This window comes from Atractosteus spatula, chromosome 14, assembly GCF_055471065.1.
Source record: "Atractosteus spatula isolate fAtrSpa1 chromosome 14, fAtrSpa1.hap1, whole genome shotgun sequence".
Classification (NCBI taxonomy): Eukaryota; Metazoa; Chordata; class Actinopteri; order Semionotiformes; family Lepisosteidae; genus Atractosteus; species Atractosteus spatula.
Genome location: NC_142719.1, coordinates 38,370,939 through 38,386,575, shown reverse-complemented (window position 1 = coordinate 38,386,575; position 15,637 = coordinate 38,370,939). Strand labels below are relative to the sequence as shown.

Genomic DNA, 15,637 nt, shown 5'->3' with positions numbered 1-15,637 from the left:
ATCTGTGTAGAGTTTGCATACTCTCCCTGTGGCCACATGGGGTTTTTCTAGGTGTTCCAGTTTCTTCTCACAGTCTAAATGCAGCATTTGTTGACTAATGTCTTTAAACTGTCCCGTGTGTGTTTGTGTGTGAGTCCTGTGATGTACTAGGGATCTTTCCAAGGTGTGGTCTTCCTTGTGTACAGTGTCAGCCAGTTTAGACTCCAGCTCATAATGAACTTGTATTGAGCTAAAGGGTTATTTACAAATGATTTTTCTTCAATATTCTCGTTTTATTTAATTCTCAAAGGCTGTTCTGTTCGTCTGCCCTCACCAACTAATGAATAAAGCAATGCAGAAGATTGTTTTTTTTTATTCCTTGCAAAGAGTTTCCAACCATTATTGTAAAACCACGTTCATTGAGATTAAAATCCAGACTGCTACACAAACAGGAGCACCTGGCAAAAAATAACACAATTATGAGAACATGCAAATTCCCCACACACATATGCCCAAGGCTACAAGAACCTCTGAATTGTGATGCAGGGGCACTAACCACCTTGTCATGACTCAATTAATTCTTTCTATAACATAATTCTTGGGATTTTGTGCCAGGAATGGGTGCCTAACGTATTTTGACAATCCAGTATGTACAGTAAGTGTGTTATGATCTTATATAAAGCTTACTGCAACAGAACAAAACAATAACCCCACATACAGTAAATGTTTGCAAGTGACATGTACTATAATTTTCCAGAGTGCACTGGAGAGATTTTAAAACAAGTAATTTAAATTCTAGACTGTGCTCTCCTCATGTTTTTGAGGGTTCCCCTACTACCTCACAAAGACATGCTGCTAAATGTATATTGATTGGTGTCTTTAAATTACCCCTGTACTATATGCCTGTGTATTTGTAGACCTGTCTACAGTTTTTGTGTCTCTTGCTGGGATTAAGTAGCTTTCTGATAATGTATCACACATTAGTTTGCTCCCACAATTTGCCTGGATCCTTTCAAAAACCTGAATTAAAATGCATGCATTGATTTTTGAATACTGTATTTTCAGGAACTTTTTAATGATTAAATCCTCTTGCTGAGAGATAATGAACATATGTAAAAGAATCTAATAACACATTGTCTTGCTCAAGCATTTGTCTTTATTCTGCCATTAGCATAATATGCAGAGTTGTTGCCACTTGTTTTGACATTTAACATTCTCAGAGGCAACAGGACCACAGTTTTGGTTTCAGTATAATGACAACACATATGAAGCCTGAGTTAGACTTTTTGATGTATAGTCAATGTTTCAAAGGCTTTTTTTCATTTAATAAAATACCTCAGTTGATGTTGCTTGCCAATGACATTGCTTTTATTCATACATTTTAATTTTTTTATACATTTTGTCATTTAAACAGTATGATGCTTCATTGATTAGCTCATTGATTTATTCATGCACACAGACAGTTTTCCATGTTATTATTAACCCCCCACACATGACTATTTTAATTTCATTGAAACTGTAGTCTGAAAACAGACAATCTCCTTCTTCCCACTAATAGCTTTGATTTGGACTTTGTAAGTACCACTAGCTAGAAAGCTAGGAAGTCTCACTTTTGGGATGTGAAAGGTAGTTGGAGGAACATTCAGCACACCCTGGAAAAAAAAACAATATATGTAATTCCTTCATTTGCTATATTTGTGCTCCTTGCATCCCTTATATAATCAGGCTGGACTTTTTCTTTTTTTTTCTTTTTACTAAATGAGCACCCAGATTCTCTTGTTGCCTCAAACTGAAATATTTTTTTTTTATTTTTGACATTAAAAAGAAATCTTCAACAATTTTAAAGACAAACGTGTTCAACTTTTGGAAGAAGTTGGAAAAAATGCATTGTTATACATTTACAATTTCACTGAAAACAGTTTTTATACAGTATATATTTCTAGGTAAGTAAACAGCAGGAGATTGTGATTACACTTACTGGTTTGATGGGGCAGTGGCAGGACCCTCCGTATGACACAATTCGGGATGGACATGAATTTCCTGGAAAGATCTTATTCAGTTTCTCACAAATGTTACGGTACGTACAACTGCCATACTTAAACAAACAAGGCACTTTCATCCAAAACCAGACGGCCTTTTTCTTCACTTGAACCTCAATCTAGAAAGGATGGAATAAGAAATGTAAATCCTTTTAACCTGCTCAACAAGGGGCTTTTGTAAAAATGCTAAAACTTACATTCGTCACTTCAAATTGCCTTGGCTTGGTCTTCAATCTTTTATGAAAATATATGGAAATACACCTTTCAGAAAACTTTCTCCTGGCATTAAAATTCTGAGACTGGGGCACTGTCTGTTTGCAAGGGCTATTGTTCAGTTTTGTTGTCCCTTGCAAACAATACAGACCAATATCCTCATTAGTCATGGTTAAGATGTGTGTCCATATAGCATACATATGCATATCCATATCCATGAAGTACCTACTGAAAAACTTATGAAGGTTTAATAAATACTTAGATTAATAGGGCTGGAAATCGAGTAGTACAGCACGTTTTAAGTTATTTAATTATTTTTCTTGTAGAAGCTGTTTTTTTGCACAAAAAATATCTCAAGTGCTGCCCCCTTTTGGGGAAAGACACAAAAAGCACAAAAACCTTTCTCTGGAGAAGCGCAAGTGATCCTTCAAATCATTCAATATTTAGGTAAACCTTACAAATATATTTAAAAAACATGTTTTTATTTGAATTACTTTAAACAGTTAATAGACAGCTGGATCCAGAATGTAACCACTTTATATAGAATAAATGATTGCAATACGGTGATAAATGCTTCAAGTCAAAGCAAAGTAGTTTTTTTCTTACTCGGAGAGGAGCTTCTATTGGCACCTTCAGTTCACCCAACAGAGAGACTGTGACGGATCCAGGTATGTAAATGCTATTTGGGAAGTTAAGATTTTTGATGACAAGGTCATTCTTGGGTCCACAATGTGCCCAGTTTGATGAATTTGACTTGTCAATCTGAAATACAGTGGGAAAACAAATGAATAATTAATTTTTAATACAATTTCACAGAACAATAACTAATAAATACTGTTTAAACCTAAGCCAAGGTTAGGTTTGAATCATTCCATATTTTAGAAAAGAGAAGATATACAAGATGGGGTGTGCACAAGTAAAAAGAAACACATGAAAACAGAAATAAAAAAACAGACAATTTCCTTATTCTTTTTCTCTAGTAGATAAAAGTTTGGAATAAGTGCTTTACATTGGAGACTCTATTCGAACAGAGCCCAGACCACAATATAATCAGTGTACCACTCTAATGAGAAAACAGGACACTGAGAATTAACCCTTAACTTAAAAAAAAAACGTTTTTAAAACTTTAAAAAAGAGAAAAAACTGTAACCAGAAATGAGGTTTACTAAATTAACCTGAACAAAAATGTTATTCACTCACAGGATATTACTTTTTTATTGAAAGACACAGAATGTTATAGTTAATTACAAAAAAAACTCCTTATTTTACTTCATTCAAGTTTGGTGAAATGGTAAGTATGTATGTTACACTTACAGTATATACAACATCTGATTCCCAAGTACAGCACTTACTGGTAGCATTCTCGGGCCTACCTCAGATGTGTTTCCAAAAGCGAGAAAGCAGCAGAAGATGCTCAGGACAGCAGTGAATTGCAAGGAAGTCATTTTCAGTCTTATGCTGGTAGGAACATACTAAGAACTCCAACAAACCTCCTTATATACCTTGATTCTTGTTTACCCTTGGGTATCTCAAGTATACGTACAATTTTATTATTTTATTGTCATGCATTGGTTCACACAAAGCACTTAATTATTCTCGGTTCCCATTTTCTCTAGAATTATTTTTTTTATCGTTTTCTTATTTGCCATTGATAACTTGATCACCTTCTTTTGTTGAGGTGTTTTTTTTTTTAAACCACACACACATTGTTCCGTTCACAAAACCTTCCCCAGTAGAGTTCTCATCCTCTTAAGCAAAGTCAAAAAAATACTGAGAAGTAGATCTGTTAACATGCTTTATCTTATCCATTTCTGAGTGAAAAGATGGTGAAATTTAAGTAGAACCATGACTGTAGAGAATGATTCCCAAGAAAGCATGAAGCAGCAACACAAGTGAACGCAAGGACATTTACTCTGTTTTACTCTTGTTGCTTCAAAAAGACTACACTGACCACCTTTATTGTAGCGGCATTACTCAGCTATGATTCAAATTTCTCCAATTTAAACAAAACACTAATACATCCTAACAAATCTACAGTTAACATACAGCATAATAGTAACATTACTAATCTTGTGAATATATCCTAATATCACAATGGTATGGAAATTTCAGTTTAGTACAACCTGTGTCCACCTATGAGCTTGACCCCAAGACACAATCTTATTTTTAGATCCTGCTATAATTTCTGGACCTAACTCAGACTGACTGTTTCACTGTAAAGCCTGTGAAAAATCTCATAATTGTCCTGATATCTGCACTTAACGTTGTATTGTTTAAGCCATTCTATGAGGTTGAATACTTATATCAGCAGTTTATGCTCCTGCCACCTCACATATTTTCATTGTCTTGAATGCGAGTCGCTCTTAATGAAGACTTCGACTAAATGTTTTTTTTACAAAAGAAAAAAAGAGGAGCTTTAAACTGAAAAGCTACACAAAGTTAATATAGTATTGCAAAGGCCACACTATATTATTAATGCTATAAACCTGATTCAAAATAGTTTTTATCATGAAAAATGATTTGAGTTGGTAAGATAAAATATCCACAGACATTGGGCATCAATTGGAGTTAAATGACGAAAGCAGAATAAGAATTATAACATTGGCAAAATTAAATCAAGAACAACTATACGATCAGATATATCAAACTTTAAATTTTGCATATCCAAAAACTGGAGAGGGAAACACTTTTACAGCTATAATCACAAATTCAGTTTCTCAGGGTAAATTTATTTTTATGACGGAATCCATTTTAATATATTTTTCATCTACAGTACATTCACTAAATCAACTATTTTATTTTTTAGGTATTCAGATGTCTCAAGTTAGTCCACAACAACAGACCCAACTAAATGGTTGTGCTAATGTGTAATTGAGGCAAATTTCAAAGCTTAAAAACTTGAAGCTTGAAGAAGGGTTAAGATTTGCACACACTTCCTGTGGCTGTTTTGAATACTATTAATTTTGGAAACATTGGTACCCAAGAGCATGTATTTTATTGTACATACGTACAACCCAATGGACTTCACAGGAGTGTTAAAGCAATAATTCCCAACTTTACTCATAGACTAAATCTTCTTCTAAGTGAAAATAGACCAGACCAAAGTGTTAAGTGTTTGACTAACACTATCTGACTCAATAAGGATAATGTACACAAGAACAAATGATTACATATGACACAGCCAGAAATAAGACGCCAGTCAGTACAACACAAAGCATTAAACAAAGAAACATTTTATTGCATTGAGATTTTAGTATCAGCCAACTGTTTATGTACCAAAAGGCAAACTTTCAGATAACAAGTCAGAAAAAAAATAGTACAAGTGACTTATCTCACACAGAATAAATTCTGATAAAGTGCACATTAAGATAAAATTTCAAAACAAACTCTGATTCAGTGTTACAATATTATGGTCCTGATCTTATTTTGTAATTACAAAACTATTTAACTTAATAGCAATGAAACCACACGCTCAAAATAAATCAATAAAAATAAGTTTTTAAAGTTACAGTTTTACAATACAACAGTTATAAAAACAGTTGCAGCTTTAATCCTAATCTTAAAATTCTACTGAATAGCATTCTTGTTTTCATATTAAGTTAGTATTTTAAACTTCTACTACTACTACTTTAAATGACTTGGAAATGTTGTTACATCTCAGGAAGGTATTGGTTATATATTGCATACAAATACTCCATTAATGCTGAATTTAAAACAACAGTCCCCCACAACTGTGATCTGTATTTTAAATTAATCCTATAAGTATACTATTCAGATTATTTCCAAAACAGCCTTCAAGTATTTGAGCTCCATTTTAAATGCATGTCTGTCCAGTGAAGGCCACATTTGGCAACAAACAAAAGCTAAAGGTTTCAACCAAAACAAACTGCAAAAAATGATACAAATTATGTAAATGTACATTATGTAATTGTAAAGATAAAGCATTAAAATTTAAAATGATCTGCTTTCCAAATGCTATATCATTTCTTAAACACTTCCTCAGCCTACTGCAGAAATATTTACAGAACGTATTGTTAATGTTTAGATTTTTTTTATCTATCATACTTCAACCTTCGAAAATGTATTTAAACCAAGCAGAATATTAAAATTAAATTTCACCTGAGAGTTTAAAAATGATCAGTTAAACATTTAAAGGGAAAAGAGTGTACTGAAAGGAGAATCAAGCTCAAACTTTCATTTAAGAAAATTTGTCAGCCACCAATCTGTAGCTTCATACGTTAACAATCTTGGCAACCAGACCTGTCAAAGATGCAAAATATTTCATTACAGCTGCAGCAGAACCAAATTTCTCTGCTGAGCCGCCCTTTCTTTCTTAAGACTTTGAAGGACAACTTCAGCCCTCAAAGACCACAAGCGTTACTGAACTTTTATTTCAGTTATTCTTACTGGCCTGCAATACTTAGCTTGGTCAATGCAACATGTGTTAGCTTCTGTCTGCAATTGTAAAGATTAAAGAAAGCATGCGGCTCCATTAATATCGGATATTGAGGCAATCTGTGAAAGCACGTTGAGCATTAGTTGGAGTGTACAGAAAATGTGACTTTCAGACAGCCAAGCTCCAGCCCACCGTTTCCCAGGATGCCTTCAACTCTGTAATTTCCATTTGTCAGCCAGTAGGGAAGGTCCACATTGGGCAAGTAAAAGTCAGTCTCAGGCAATGTATAGTCTCCCTTTGGGGGGAAAAAAAAGAAAATTTCAGAAATGCAGGTCAGATTTGCACAATTATGGTGTAACAGGTAGGGTTCCGGACCTGTAACTGGAAGGCAGAATAGTACAGTTCTAAGCCAGGTGCTTCCCTCAGATTTCAAAGATTATTTGGATACAGATATGAGATGCCTTGCATAAAAGCATCAACCAAGTAAATTCATGACAATAACCTTAAGGAGTCTGGAATTTCAGAATTAGAAATATGACTGATCATTTTAAATGCTTGATTGGCTTTGAATAAATTGAATCCATTGACCGGTCCTGCTGACCAGGCCACTTCTAAGAGAATAACATTTCTACAATTTCTTATTTGAAAAATGCTATTCTTATATTTCCTTGATTTGAAAATTTCACTAAAGTCTAAATGAAAATGTGAACATAAACAAAATTCACCAATATTTACTCTACTTAATATACATATACAATCTTTCTTTCTGAGACTATAAATGAATTGGGAAAGTGAGTCTTCCAAGGCTTCATATGATGTACAGTAGTACAGATACCAAGTACACATAGCAAGTATAGATATACAGGTGATTAAGCAGTGTCAGTAGCAAAACCTATTGGTCCACCTTTTAGTATCTTAAAAACTTAAACTCAAAACAATTAATAATATGAGAGACAACACAGTTAAACATTTACATGTAGATTAGTTTAACAAAAACAATATTATTACAAAATTTTGCTCAGTAATATTTACTGTTGACACAAAACATTTAAGGCTTCCTTCATAAAGATCAGCCTTTATTCAATAATATTCTGTGAATCCTTAGAGAAGTCGCATTTGTAAATAAGTTGCAAAAGATTTCTTGTGACATGATTTTGTGGTTGACAAACGGACTGCTGACCATCTGTGGTGCAACTGTGCTTTTCCAAATTTTTAAAGTTGCATTTTCCTTTAAAATATGATATTTAAAAGCCTTTTTAAGAACAAGTTTATAAACATTTCAGAAAAAGACTCGCAAATTACATATACAGTAGGTTTTCAGCATCTGCAAATCTAACATTCGCCAATTTAAATTTGAGCAGAGCTGGAAAGAGCAGAGCTGGAAACCGAGCCAAAGCTTAACTGCAACGTTCATATTAGAGGCGCAAAAAAATAGGATTGTGGATTGTTTTCATATTGTAACGAACGCTCCAGGCTCTGGGTCAGCAGTGTGGGGAATCACAGACTGGAGACGACTTTACCGTGTTTTTGCCCATATTATTATAGTGGGTGCTAATCACGGATTCAGGCAGAGAAAGTGCTGGCTGGACGCAGAGGAGGGGTTCCTGTTGTTAATTTTAATTGATAACTATAAGCTTGTGCTTGCCGTTGTTTCTTTTAGTTGATCAATGTTGTTTAAATTAACTTAAACCCCTGTGCACTAGCACTTTAATCATCATGGAAGGGAGAGTTACTTTTGCCTTTTAACCATTCAAACTATAGGCTGTATTACATTATGCGATGAGACTTAGGCTGTTCAGGACAGGTGGCTACACCAAGCCCTCATGAATGTTGGGATCCTACGGTATGTAGTTTTGATACAGCCCTCGGCTCAAAAAGCTATAAGAGCTGGTGCTTCTTTTATGACCAATGTGCAGAACTCACAGCCTTGAAAGGGCAGTGGCAGGGAATGTCATAGGTGTGCAGGGGCTCTGGACAGGCCTGGCCTGGGGGAATCGCCTTGTCCAAAAGTTGACAGACGTCAGTGTAATCACAGCTCCCAATCTCTTCCACACAGGGTACCTTCACCCAGACCCCATATACTTCTTTCTCCACAGTCAGATTGACCTGAGGGGAAAAAATAAATCATGAACACTGTAACATGTAACACAACAATGTAACACAACCAATCCATTTTCAGATTCTGTTCGAACAGTATTCCATAAGACTTGGGTATGACACAACTCCACTTGCGCACACATTGATAATGATGTTATTTTATACAGCAAATAGTGTATTTCAAGACTCTGCGCATCAATGGCACACAAATAAGAAGACATAAAAGACAAAAACAGGAATGACACCACAATGGCAATGTAAATAAAAGAGAGCACAATGAGTTTTGAGTTATGTTTGTAGATCAACAAAAATGAACTCAAAGTCCCTTAGTCTTACGCCGAGTCTTTCACTAATTTTGCACATGGCAGAATACAATCCTGAATTGGAGAAAAAGTTAGGTGAAATTCAAGAGTTCCTGCCAGAGCAACTGTAGCCATTCATTATGGCCTTGTACTGTATCATTACCCACTTTCTCCTACAAATCCAAAGCCCCTTAGCTATAAGCTACAAATTCCAAACGCGACAACATTAGCACACTTATTATTTTTAAATTTCAGATTTTTAAACAGTTTTAAGAAGGCGTTTTAGTGTCTTCCTAAAATGGTGGCTCTGTTTTTATATCTGAGCAGGAGGATAAAAGGTTAACTTTGTGGTATAAACTAACAATATAAATGCAACACATTTTACCGATATAACCCTTAACAGGAGGGGAGCATGTGATTCTCAGTTGGAACTCTTAGCTTTTCTTGCATTTTCCACATTTCTTCATGTGACTGCTGATAAGAACATGATGTGAACTCAAGCAGCCCATTACCTTACGTAAGAAAACCTTAAGTGCTGTTTCCATCCAAGCTGTGACAGAGACACAAATATGTGTACTTAGGAAAATGTGTTTTTTTGTAAGCTATCGTGAACACTTTATCAAATAATACAATAATACTTTGCAAATAATGAGGAAAGGGAATGCATTAAAAAGAAATTTGTTTCAAAATTCCCAGCACATAAAATTGTGATTTCAAATACTACATCATGACCAATTAGAAACATATAAACATAAGATTAGATTAGGCCTCTTTAAAAAAATCCCACTCAAGCAACTTTAAATCTTCCACAAAACAGCAGTGTTTTTTACCGGTTTCCTTCTGTGAATTAAAAATTCAAACTCTTACTCTAATACATACTTAATTTGGGAGAATATCAAACCCTTACCCACCTAATCTGTTCTCAAGTATAAATATTGTCATTTAAGCACACCTCAGCCAGGTGAGTTAATAAATCAGTCTAATTCAATTACACCTTATTATGTCTTAATTTGTTTTTAACCTAGCTCTGGAAATCAAAGATTAAGTGCATTTTTACACATGCTATCACCACAGTCGATTTTCTTGAAAAGGAAAACTAACATTCTTCAGTATGTCACTTGACAATGGCTAGACAGCTCATCAAGAGTGACTATGAGACCTTATGAAACTTGTGACTTACCAGTTTCTGTTCAATAACAACATGCTAAGACCTGTATAACACCTATTGCATGCCAACTTCAGGAACATTTCAACCTTAATCACACAGAGAACAGAATAATTCATGGTACTTCTAAGACTTCTATCAGAAAGCATTTCTGAAATAAAAAAAACGAAGATGCAAAGACCAAACTAAAAAAGAAAATGTTTTGCACATAGGTTTTACATCTACTAAAATGAAAGTTTGACTATTTTTCAACATTCTTTGAGTTTCCACCCTGCACAAGCAGACAAAACTGTATATACAGAATTTCCTGCTCCTAAAACTAGGGTCACTGGGATCAATTATTTGATGATTGTTTCTATTGATTATTGTTAATTTTATTATTATGTATCTGGCAATGCAAATCTGACTTTACAAATCCATATGTTCTAAAGTATTAAGGATATGATTGTTGGAGTGCGTTCTTTACACACTAACAACTTAATAATTAAAACAATTCCTTAGAGCTAGGTTTAGAAAGAACAGGTCATGGATTATCACTGCTATATTACACATGTACACATTTATATACTGGTGTCAATGCAACTAATGGGGAATTATTGCAACACAGTACTTGTAAGAAGTCTACTGTTATGACAAAAGTTAAAACATACAAGAAAACCCCTAATATTTTCTTCTCTAGAATGTTTTGACCTACAGTATTTTACAGTTATAAAAAATTTGTCAAAAGTCACTGTCATAAAGTCAACCCAATGGATTTTTTTCAGAATCAATATTCAAACACAATCCAGAGAGCAGAAATGTAGAGTACTGGGAAGAGCACTTAAAACGAAGAAAACGAAGCATTTTGTTTTTACACAAAGGATTGTGGGTGTTTTGAGAAAGGCTACTCAGCCATAGTTCTGTAGGAGATACACTGGCTTCTTTCAAAAAAACATAGTGGGTTTTTTGGCTGGATGAGATCGAGCACCCTTTTTATATTCATATGCATTGCATGCTAACCTTTTATTTTATTGTTCTGGGCTTCAAGCACCGCAAACAAAACCATAATTTCACTTGTGTTAAGCTTATACAGAATGAAACTAAAGTGTTCATGGAACACTGAACTTTTTCATCAAAAACAGTTTTACTTCCTTGTAGCAGCATGTTTGCAATTTTTCTAGTTGACAGTTTTGTTCCTTGATATCCTAAACGGAATGTATCACCTGATTCCTTGGGTTACATCAGAAGCCATTAAAGTCTAAATACTGTAGATTGCTCATATAACATACAGTATGACCATACAGTTTCTGATTTTAACTTATAACAGGGTTTTGAGGTTTGAATAGTAAAAACACTGTAGTCGAAAGCTGAATTTTGAATTTTGTTATAAGGTATAAAGTAGGTTACATAAAACGTATCGTCTAAGAGGGCAGTGTATAATGCCAACAACATAAAGCCTATGATTTTATAGCTCTTGCAATAAAAGATTCAAGATTCAGAACCTACGTTCTTGACTGTTGGGTGATATAAACGTTTATACAACAGAAGAAACTGTAAAATTATAGGATATAAGAATTACTTTGGTATTGTTAAACAAAGCATACAGTTTTAGAGAGATCCCTAAAAGCATTTATTCATTCTTAAAAGCAAGAATGCAGGTAACATCCTGACATGAATGGATTTAGTTTGTAATGTGCACACTACGACTTAAAGAAATAAAAGTAGAACTGAGACACTTTCAGCTAGCATGTGAAATCGGCAATCCTGGTTCAGGTCTTTAAACCAGCATAATTTGGATTCTTTAATATCTTATTACACTTCGGGGTTTTTGAGTTTCAGAGGATATTAAAAAGTCCCTTCAATCTCAACCCAAGGTCAATGTTGCTTATATATAAAAAGACACACAGTGGCGTTAAGTGTGAGAGTGAATAGTCACATTCAAAATGTATGGCTATTCTCCAGTGTTATTTACTCAATGTGTAAAAACAAACATTACCTCATTTATCCCTCCTAAAGAACAGTACTTTGTAAAAGAACAGGCATTAAAGTTTCGTGATTTATAGATTAGATATAATAGTCTTTTAAATTTAACCTTCACCTTATGGAGATTCCCGTCTTATAAAATAACTGAGACTTTGCAGCAGACTATACACGTAAACGTTAGCTTGCAACCAGTAACATCGACACCTGCAACTAACACGAGAGGAGGCTCGTCTCAAAATGGTTGGGTTGAACCTTAAGACTTTTCCATCCGAAAAGCATTTTGGAAACATCATATATAAGTGAAAGCCTTTTGTTTTTGCTCTGGCTGAAAAGAAACGAAAGTCATTTTATCGACAAGAGTATTTAAATTCTTTAAATTAAATAAATATATACAGGAGACGCAATGGTATATGGCGCACTGCTAACACCAGTACCCCAGAAGTAATAGCATTATGGTTTAGTGTATTTGACACGTTAATATTCTTGGGTAGATACTGATTAATGCTTTTCCTTCAGTTTTTGATGCTGTATGGGTAACACATACTCTGAAAGCATGCTTGCTCTCTCTTCCCCGCACCCCAGCCCCCGTACTCACGGCCAGCGGAGAGGTAAGCGCTACTGCTGTCGAACCCGCCGCGCTGGCTTTCAGGTCCCCGGGAATAGAAATGGGATCCGGCGACAACGCCAGACTCTTCATCACCGCCGGGTCTTTGGCTTGGCCGCAGTTCTCCCAGGAGAAACCGAGGACCTGCAACATTTGGACAGTTAGTGTCTTCTCCGGAACTTTCTTCAGGTGACCCGTCTCCGCATCACCTAAAGAGAGAGGCGAAAAGACTTTATATCTAGCAATATACACCACGCCGAAGGTAACAAAGGAACGCGAATACAACCTGTAAATAAAAACAAATGAATCTATTATGCTTACAACTGTTGGTCACACGCTTGTCTTGAAACACATTTACTGTAGCAATGCGAGTTTTGTCCGTTGCAAGTGTCGGTGGGGTGTTTCATATCATACTCACCCTGGTAGATTTAAAAGAGCTTCTCTTTAAAATGTATTCACATCTTCCCTGCTGAAGACAAATGCACAACACGCACAACAATAAAGAGAAGGAAGGACTGGTGTGCATTTTAAAGGCGGAAAATAATTCAGGAAACGTTTTCAGGCATAAATTCAAGGTTTGATCTGGCTAAATCAAACAAATACAGAGACTGGATATTCTCTATCTACTGTTTCGAAGTCAAAGGTTGCTGCACAATGTCCAGAGAAAACTGTTCTGTTGGCTTCACTGAAATGTCGATTCCATTTCTTCCTGATTTATTTCAGAACGGAGTTTTTTTTTTCCACACGATTTAACATTGCAGAGACCTCTAAAGGAAGGAGGACTGAACAGGACTTTCTTTCGTGTCGTGAAAAAAAAAATCGGCATTTAATTCGCACTGTATCGATATACTGTATACTGTACTGCAGACAAATAACGTACTGTAATGTGAGTAGAAAAAAAGGTATTTTAATGCCTTTATAATGCAAAATATTATATTACATGCATCGTTTTGCTTCTTCATCAGAAATGGTTTATTTTGGAAACTACCCACGGTTTTTTTCTTGGTTATAAAACTGCTCAAAATGTTGTTCTTAATTATGTGAATTAAATGCAGAATGTAAACTAAATTCAGTTTACTGATGGTAGCTTTGTCAGGACCTTCTACTTTTGGTAAGGGTAGAAAAAATGGATGTTAAAACTTTTTATATATTGCGTCATTTTAAAAATGAAAAAGGTTATATTTTAATAGTAACTGTATGTGAGAGCTTTAGTTGACATTTAGCGTAAACTCTTCAGTACGACACATTCCTTTAGACAATCACACGGGAGGATTAGAATTAATTTATTTTCGCCATTGCTAAGGAACTGTATTTTATTGCTATAGGACTGTTTAAAATGTTAACTTTTCTACTAAGTACATTTCAGCATGCTTGCCTGTCTTAAATACACGCATTTCCCATAATTTTACCCATTCTTTAATGTACCACTAGGTGTCACGCTGGTAAAGATCATCTGGAAAAACACATTTACCAACAAATACAAGAAGTACAGTTAAAAAATAGTTTTATTTACAGTATTGTTACTGTTCTATACAAAATGTTTCGTTTCTCTTTCTGGTTTTTTTACTACTGAATATTAAGTATAATATGGAATTTTCTTAATCCTTCTTTCTTTTTTCAAAAAACTATAAATCGATGGAGCCAATATGGTTTACCGCAGTTTGCGTGTCCTAAACTAGTGTTCTCATCTACAAAATAATTATTTTGGCAGGTATTGACAGGTCTCGCACTTTGTTGAGTCAAATACTTTAAGACAAATTATCAGTGAGTTCATTTGTAGCAGCCAAAAACAATAAATATAGTTAAAAATATACACATTTTTAATTAACTTTTACAATAACGAGAAGTTGTGTGTAACTGGAAGCTTTCATTTTCTGAAATAATTGTCTACCTCTTCGTTATGTATTTAACTCTGTGGCTGAGGATCTGCGCCTATGGATGGAAGGTTGCTGGTTCGTATCCTGCGGTCGGCAGAAGAATCCTACTCTGTTGGGCCCCTGAGCAAGGCCCTTAACCCCAAGTGCTCCAGGGGTGCCGTATAAATGGCTGAGCCTGCGATCTGACCCCCAGCTTCTCTCTCTGTCTGTGTGTCTCATGGAGAACAAGTTGGGGTATGGGAAAAGACAAATTCCTAATACAAGAAATTGTATATGGCCAATAAAGTGATCTTATCTTACCTCTGCCAATGTTCATTGTGCGTGTGGTTTTTACACATGGGCACTTAATGCTTCCATTTATTTTAGAGATTAAATCCACGTTAAAGTTTGATTGAGAGGCGCCTAAACATAAATGTTCATAAAAGATTAATTATTGAAGTTTCATTTCAACAGCACTAATATGAGTTTATTAAGACCCGTCTATCTTGTTAGTCGTAGGGAAAAAATTAAACTGGCGCTGTTTCTCGTTTGTGTTTATTTATTCTATTGATATTTTTGTGTTGGCCAAGAAAAATAAATCCTAGCTACTAATTACCCAAGAAAAACTGAACCTATTCTTCGTTTTAAATGAGACTCCTGTCTGTTGGCGGCAGTTGATGATAGGTAGCAGTGAAAATAATTTACAGTAACCACTAATGAGACGTTTTTTTTTAATTGGGTGGTGTCATTTATTGTCAGCTTTAAGTGTCTATATAAAGTTGCCTAACTGCCTTTTCTCTCTCTCTAAAGAACTGGCATTATCTCCAGGTGGTCACAAATGTTGCTTTCTCTTATATTTTCAGTGTACTCTGTGTGCTATTAGCTCAACAATTAGCTCATTATAGTCTGCATGTGACTGCAAAGTAAATTTTGAATAATACAGTTGGACCCATGAGACGTATGTGACTCACTTAAGCCATCTCTTATCCCTGAGGTGTGCCAAGAGATAATGGACAATTATTAT

At 35.0% G+C, this 15,637-nt stretch overlaps 2 protein-coding genes across 2 annotated transcripts; both read right to left on the bottom strand.

Moving 5' to 3' along the window:
• Positions 1-1,117: 1,117 nt before the first annotated feature.
• Positions 1,118-3,676, bottom strand: LOC148821297 (ganglioside GM2 activator-like). Its single transcript, XM_088932835.1, has 4 exons — positions 3,584-3,676; positions 2,838-2,993; positions 1,958-2,137; positions 1,118-1,631 (listed from the first exon to the last, which is right to left on the bottom strand). The coding sequence occupies exons 1-4, from the start codon at positions 3,674-3,676 to the stop codon at positions 1,476-1,478; spliced, it is 585 nt and encodes a 194-aa protein (XP_088788961.1). The 3' UTR covers positions 1,118-1,475.
• A 1,766-nt stretch (positions 3,677-5,442) lies between these two features.
• LOC148821296 (ganglioside GM2 activator-like) lies at positions 5,443-13,527 on the bottom strand. The gene is made up of 4 exons (XM_088932834.1): positions 13,176-13,527; positions 12,749-12,901; positions 8,551-8,733; positions 5,443-6,922 (listed from the first exon to the last, which is right to left on the bottom strand). Exons 1-4 carry the CDS (start codon positions 13,281-13,283, stop codon positions 6,767-6,769), a joined length of 600 nt encoding a protein of 199 aa, XP_088788960.1. The 5' UTR covers positions 13,284-13,527; the 3' UTR covers positions 5,443-6,766.
• Between the last annotated feature and the right edge of the window lie 2,110 nt (positions 13,528-15,637).

What these genes read in the sequence shown, in the direction of transcription:
- LOC148821297 (XM_088932835.1), bottom strand. Translation starts at nt 3,676, where the DNA reads ATGACTTCCTTGCAATTCACTGCTGTCCTGAGCATCTTCTGCTGCTTT. An exon ending in CAATAGAAGCTCCTCTCCGA is followed by an intron (nt 2,138 to 2,837) that starts GTAAGAAAAAAA and finishes CATCCTTTCTAG; the next exon opens with ATTGAGGTTCAAGTGAAGAA. An exon ending in GCCACTGCCCCATCAAACCA is followed by an intron (nt 1,632 to 1,957) that starts GTAAGTGTAATC and finishes TTTTTTTTCCAG; the next exon opens with GGTGTGCTGAATGTTCCTCC.
- LOC148821296 (XM_088932834.1), bottom strand. Translation starts at nt 13,283, where the DNA reads ATGCACACCAGTCCTTCCTTCTCTTTATTGTTGTGCGTGTTGTGCATT. An exon ending in GCTCTTTTAAATCTACCAGG is followed by an intron (nt 12,902 to 13,175) that starts GTGAGTATGATA and finishes CAAATGTTGCAG; the next exon opens with GTCCTCGGTTTCTCCTGGGA. An exon ending in GCCACTGCCCTTTCAAGGCT is followed by an intron (nt 6,923 to 8,550) that starts GTGAGTTCTGCA and finishes TTCCCCCCAAAG; the next exon opens with GGAGACTATACATTGCCTGA.